The sequence below is a fragment of the Mizuhopecten yessoensis genome, unplaced genomic scaffold (assembly GCF_002113885.1).
Source record: "Mizuhopecten yessoensis strain PY_sf001 unplaced genomic scaffold, ASM211388v2 scaffold6045, whole genome shotgun sequence".
Lineage (NCBI taxonomy): Eukaryota > Metazoa > Mollusca > Bivalvia > Pectinida > Pectinidae > Mizuhopecten > Mizuhopecten yessoensis.
In genome coordinates this window covers 145580-152362 of record NW_018406352.1, presented here as the reverse complement: position 1 = coordinate 152362, position 6783 = coordinate 145580, and the positions used below count along the sequence as shown (strand labels likewise).

The following is a 6783-nucleotide window of genomic DNA, read 5'->3' as shown; positions in this document are numbered from 1 at the left end:
TAACAAACTGTGTAGCCCTTCATCTCAGTTTGCTTAAAGTAAAATATTGACGCCGGACGCCGGACGAACGGACGGACGAACGGACGGACGGACGGACGACGGACGGACGACGGACGCCGCGCCATGGCATAAGCTCACTTGACACTTCGTGCCAGGTGAGCTAATTAAATGGGCTCTTATGTAGAACTGCGTCCTCGTCGCAGAGCCCGGTAACATTCTTATTTTGTTTATGAATGGCTAAGAGTTCTACAGGTAGGTCCATACGAGTTACTTCCCTTAAGTAATGCATGTAATGAAATAGTTCGCATATTTTTATTAGGATATTTCTTATATTTCGGTATATTTTTTTTATTGATTAACGAATTTTCGGGCGCGCGAACACCACCGTGGACACTCGATCCGCCCTCTTAAAAATAGTATTTATCGACGTATTTCGGTACATTCTACTGTTATGATAAACCTAATATTTTGCACACACCTAGGTAAGTGAACAATATTTAAGAATCGGAAGAAAAAAGTGAAATAACGAACTCTCGGGCGCGCAAAAAGGACCAGCGCTGATGTATGCCGACAGACCCTACTCGAATGACCAGTAGGCCTACCTGTGATTGGCAAGGGATCGGGTAATAAATACACTGTGGTCACAAATGATAGATGATGATAAAAAAAAATTCAAAATAAACAAGAGGCCCATGGGCCTTAACGGTCACCTGATATATTTAAACAGAGATTTAATTTTTTTTTTAACATGAACAGAAATATTATTCAAAGTGACAAAAAACAATAAAACCACCTTATTCAATATCTAGCATACTGATTTCAGACTTAAAAGTATTTGAAACTAGCACCTCTGATTCTAAACAAGGAAAATGAAGAAATTTTAGCACACTGACTCCTTTGAGCCCAACCCTACAGCCCTTGGGGGTAGGGCTGGCTCAAAATTCAAACTGTCAACTCAAGGTTATAATTCCAATCAAGTTGTTAACATGTAATATTCAAAGTATCATTTGCCATTATAAACCATCAGCCCCTGGGGGTCAGTCAGGGATGATATGTGTTTATTATCAATCTGCTATCTAATACTGTGATGCTAACATAATGCTAACCCAAATTGAAATACTTCCAATGGAAATTAAACAAATGCTGGTCCAAAATGTGAATTCCCTATATAAACTATAGTAAAGTTTACCCCCTCCCCAGGGGGAAACATGAGACCCCAGGGTTAAGAAATTCACAATTTTGATAAAGCACCTTAAGACTCTTCCATCTACGAAGAGTATTTGATTCTACCATATGTGGGTCTTGGGAAGAAGATTTTTGAAATTTCAGTCAATTCAACCCTTTTTCGCCCAAACCATCAGCCCCTGTGGGTCAGTCAGGGCTCATATGTGCATACTATCAAACTGCTACCTAATACTGATAATGCTAACCCAAATTGAATTACTTCCAATGGAAATTGAACAAATGTTGGTCCAAAATGTGATTTCCCTATATAAACTATAGTAAAGTTTACCCCCTCACCAGGGGGAAACGTGAGACACCAGGGTCATAAATTAACAATTTTTGTAAAGCACCTAAGACCCTTCAATATATGAAGAGTATTTGATTCTACCACATCTGGGTCTTCAGAAGATTTTGAAATTTTGGTCAATTTGACCCTTTTTGGCCCCGCCTCTCAGGCCCCTGGGGGCTTGGGACTAAACCGGCCACTATTTTTGTTGACCTTTGGCCATGGAAGGTTTCTGCAAAATTCATTGAAATTGGTTCAGTGGTTTTGGAGAAGAAGTCGAAAATGTAACTTGTTTACGGACGCACGACGGACGACGTACGACGGACGACGGACGACGGACGACGACGGACAAAAGGCGATCGCAATAGGTCACTTAAGACTTTGTCTCAGGTGACCTGAAAAACTTATTCAATATCATAAGTGAATAAATAACAGTGTTTGTCCTTGTAAATGGTCTATATATTGCGCATCTAACATTTCATCGATCAAAAATTCTTTTGAAAGGTCTTTACCAGTGACAGAATGGCCTTAACAAGTATTGTGCGCCTCTCACTAACATATTTATTAACACGGAAAGGAATATATCAAATGTCGTTTAGTCCTGTAAAGTTCAGAACTTTCGAAGTATATTTGATCCATAGAATATCATATACACCTATATAATATGCAGTTAATATCGAAGTATTGTTAAGTTAACCTGACAAAAGTATCTATACAGGGAAGAGCTTGTAAATACTTCGACCACACAAAAGTCAATTCTATTTACTTTAAAGGCAAAATATAATGACACATAATAGACAGGCCATAACGTCGAACCTCGGTATGAATACAGATAACGAACGCCTTCCTGGTTTATTTGACAAAATGGCTGAACAGTAGATATTGATACACAAAACGAGATATGGCTGCTGCAATATCAGGCTCTCACCAGGAAGCTGTCAGACAGAAAGGTAGTACGAAGTGTCCAAACCACAGACTGAGAGATGTTGTTTATGTTTGTCAGGATTGTAAAATTCTTATGTGTACAACTTGCAGTATAAAATCTGTTCACAAGACTCACAACCTAGAGGAACTTAGCGTCGTTGCTCAGGAGAAAAAAACGGTCATGTTGGATTTCGTCAACCTATCAGAAAAGAACACACTTCCTCTTCTTAAAGATGATCTCATAGCAAAAGAACACCTAATGACAGAAACTTCTTCAGAATTCAAGACAGTTTCTTCCAATATGAAGCTCCAAGGTGTAAAATGTAAACAAGAAATAGATGAACTGATAGCAGGTTTCACTTCTATTCGTGATGAAATGGAGAGAAGTAATTTTGAGTTATTACGACATTATAAGAAAGACAAACAGCACAGATATGACGTTGTATTAGCAGAAGTAGAAGAATGTAAGAAGGCTCTACAGACAAGCACAGATGTTGAGATATTTGACACTGACTTCGATACACTTGGAAGTTACACAGATTCCAACCCACCTGTATTACAAACCTGCCAATACACACCTTGTACAACAATCACTGATCATCTCAAACAGGCAATCGGTAAATTTACCACTGGTTCTACCGGCCATTCACAAACACTAGCGGCTGCTACATCCACCATCGGTAAATTAGACCAATGCCAAGAGAGCTCTGCTGGTCACACTGACATCGAGAAAGCAGGCACTCACGCTGGGAAATCACCAGGTCAGCCTCCTTTATATGTTCTGCTCGATAACCCAATTGTTGTATCACAGTTTTCAGTCCCAGCGATGGCTTGGTCAATATGCCTAACTCCAGAAGGTTGCCCCTGGATTCTGGATGCTGGCGGGAAAACAGTACTTCAGATAAATGATAAAGGTGAAACCAAACAGAAAATTGAACTTCACAATGATGCCCGTGATATATGTGTGTCCCCTGAAACGGGTCATCTCTGGTTCTGTAGTGATGATAGAACTATATATGAATTACAAGAACCAGCAACACCTGTACCACAGTTCAAAGCAAATGACAAACCGAGCTGTCTACACATAACCAACGATGGCGTTATGGTGGGTACAAAGAGCAGTTTAACTTTACACAACACCACAGGATCTGTTCTACACACCATCACCAATGAAGAAAAATCAGATTTCTTACCTCCATTCAGAATTTCCAACTGTTCAGTGACAGGAAACGTTGCTGTGGTACACGGTATTGAAAATGAGGAAAGTGAAGAAGATATCCCATATAACTCAACAATGCATATCGGCGTGTATGACAGAACACTCGATCAACTATTTACCTACAGAGGAGAAGATATCCGGGGACAGGAGCCTGTTACACCAGAAACATTCGGTCCATGGTCAGTTGACTACGATTCCTTTGGAAACCTGATTATAGCGGATATGAAGAGGAAGACAATAGAATTATTAAGTGGGACTGGCCAGTACCTGAGAACATTGCACTCAGGTGCAGGATATAAAGGTGCGATATGCATAGGGTCTGGGAATACACTGTGGTCACAGATGGAAGATGATGAGGGAGATATTACAATTAAAATCCTCAAATATTGTAAGTGAGATAGCAATGCGTTCTTCAGTTGTAAATAGTTCATATATAACGTGTCTCTGTTATAACATTCTGATCTATCACTGTTCGCTCTCGTTGTTGTCAGCCCGTCACAACAGAAGACGGTAAACAATCCGTCAAGGGATCTCGAATTACCTTAATGACAAATGTAAGATAACTATCCCTTAACGTATCTCCTAATAATATAATGCAAGTTAACAACAAAATGATGTCACCTTATGCAACCTGTCGGTTACTGCAGAAATGAACATTTTCGTGGTGTGACAAAAATCTTCACTTTTTGCGTTGAGTAAATTAGCGATAAAAATATCCGAACGTGAATATTTAATTCATATATTTCATAGATTATAGATAAATAGAATATCTAGATTTCAGAATTATTGCCAACGCGATCAGTTTAAAGGATCATAACGTGAACATTTCCACACGACAAAAAATCCACTTTTACAGTATTTCGACAGCAAACCAAACATTACCTTGCCTGTTTATAATACGTGTAAGATATATGAATGATTATTTTTGGTAGGTCTCCATTGATGTGTCAATTGATGAATCAATTTAAGTTAAACATAGTTAATAGTACCATGCCCCCTATTGACTAGTGTAAGTACACAAATAATTAATATTTGACAGTTTTCATCTATCAGGATCCCTTTTTGAAAGGTCTTTACCATGCAGTGACAGAATGGTAGTAAAAGTGGTTTTGGCCTCCTACCAACATATTCACGCACATGCATGTAGCAGGATTAAAATCTGCTATCGAAGATACGAGTTGTTCATTTTTGTTGATATAGTTTCCCAGATCACAGCAGATGTTTTATAATTATTTGTAGAACGAATAAAAAAGTCTTTTGCAATGATCTAACGTTCTTTTATTTCATTCATTCAAATCAAACTTGAAACATATTTCTAATTGAAGAGTACAATCACACTGTAACATCCATTGACTATCTTATAATTTTCGTAACTTAATGAACATTTGCACAAATTCTAGCATTATTCTTTCTCAGATTTGCTAACTTGGATACATTTTGGATTAAATTATTATCTGGATACTTTGAAATTTATATTTGGAGAAAAGTATATATATTTTTTTACTTTAAACAGATTTACAGTGTGAGCAGAAAGTAACGATAATACTCGGAGCATATTTATGAATACCTCATATCAAAATTCGTATCCATAATTGACAATATTTCGCTGGAAATTTAGCACGTATTTGAACTTTGACCTTACGGTGAATGTCACATTGACCTTATCACAGTGTACTGCACACCTGTAAGAAATTCAAGTATACTTCAAATGTAATAAAGATATTTTTATGGTATAAAGCTTCGGGCCATGATAAGATTAGGGTAGAAAACCACAGCTAAAAGAATCAGTACTACATTGTGACACAATAAGTTTCACTTTATTCAGGGTGATACAAACTTACCATATACATGTACCACCGAGTTTAAGTAAAAATAAATACATTAGACAAATGTATAAGAACTAGATCATTGTTGCTAAGGACATCGTATCCTATTAAACGAAACAATGCTTTAACCTTTGATCGTGTGGACAGACTAGATATTCATTGTATGTGTAATGGAAAGGGGGCGGGCGGTATATCACCACAGAATATAGACCTTCACCTCATCAGCACTGAATGTTCACACTGACCTTAATCAGCATTTAATATTTGCCATGATCTAGATCGTCACTGTTTACCTTGACGTAGGTGCTTAACTCATTCACCCCTGAAGACTCATTTGAACTCTTCCAATTCAAAGGTGTGAATAGTTCAATAAGAATTTCAGGGATGAATGAGTTAATGGGGGCAAATGTAAGGCAGGGAAGGAAACGAAATAGCAGGGAGGGAAACGAAATAACAGTAAGGGAAACGAAATAGCAGGGAGGGAAACGAAATAGCAGGGAGGGAAACGAAATAGCAAGTCATTGTATCAAAAAGTATTCAAAGTATCATATACATCTACCGCTTAGCGGCCTACATACTTGTCTCTGCTTTGCAATTGTTCTTTTTAATTGATTATCTACCACTATTCATCTCCAAATTTGCAAGTATATATCGCAATAAGGCCGTCGTTGTTCCGTACCAATGACTTGACTGTTTGCTGTGATTTTTACCGATGTCGACTTGGATAGTTCAAACTACTTTTTATTTAGCGGTTATAATTTAGTGTAATTCGAACAGGATTGACAATATTTATTTGATTTTGTTCAAAATAACCGAAGGTTTACTGTAATACAATTTTCTTTTGAAATAGTAGAAGGAATGTAACTATTTTTGCCTATTTATGTAGGAATCAGAATTATTGTTAAATCTATAAACGAATGTCTTTCTTACTGAAAAAAAATTGGCAAATCACAATTATGGTAATTTTACTATTAATAACCAAGCTATAGCTAGTAGCTGTTACATTGATTTTGATTGGGTAATGAACCTTTCAATCAAGATTACTCTTATACACTTATGTAATAATGATGGTGATTGATCGACCAAAAGCACCTTAATATCTTCAGAAAAATGTAATATCCTTGGTTTATTTTTCAATTCACAGCACTGAAAAACCTTAAATGACTATATAGCTGACCCCTGGATAAAGAAAAATCTTGACTTGTGTCCAAATACTTGAGTTAGTCAAATATTCAATGCTTTCTTGAAATTTCATTTTAAAAATTGTTAAAATGTATAATTGCAGTTTTATTTGAACTGATTTC

At 37.0% G+C, this 6783-nt stretch overlaps 1 protein-coding gene across 1 annotated transcript; it reads left to right on the top strand.

Moving 5' to 3' along the window:
* The first annotated feature begins 2411 nt into the window (after positions 1-2411).
* On the top strand, positions 2412-4049 carry LOC110451465. The gene has a single exon (XM_021499500.1). The coding sequence runs from the start codon at positions 2412-2414 to the stop codon at positions 4047-4049; it is 1638 nt and encodes a 545-aa protein (XP_021355175.1).
* Positions 4050-6783: the final 2734 nt, after the last annotated feature.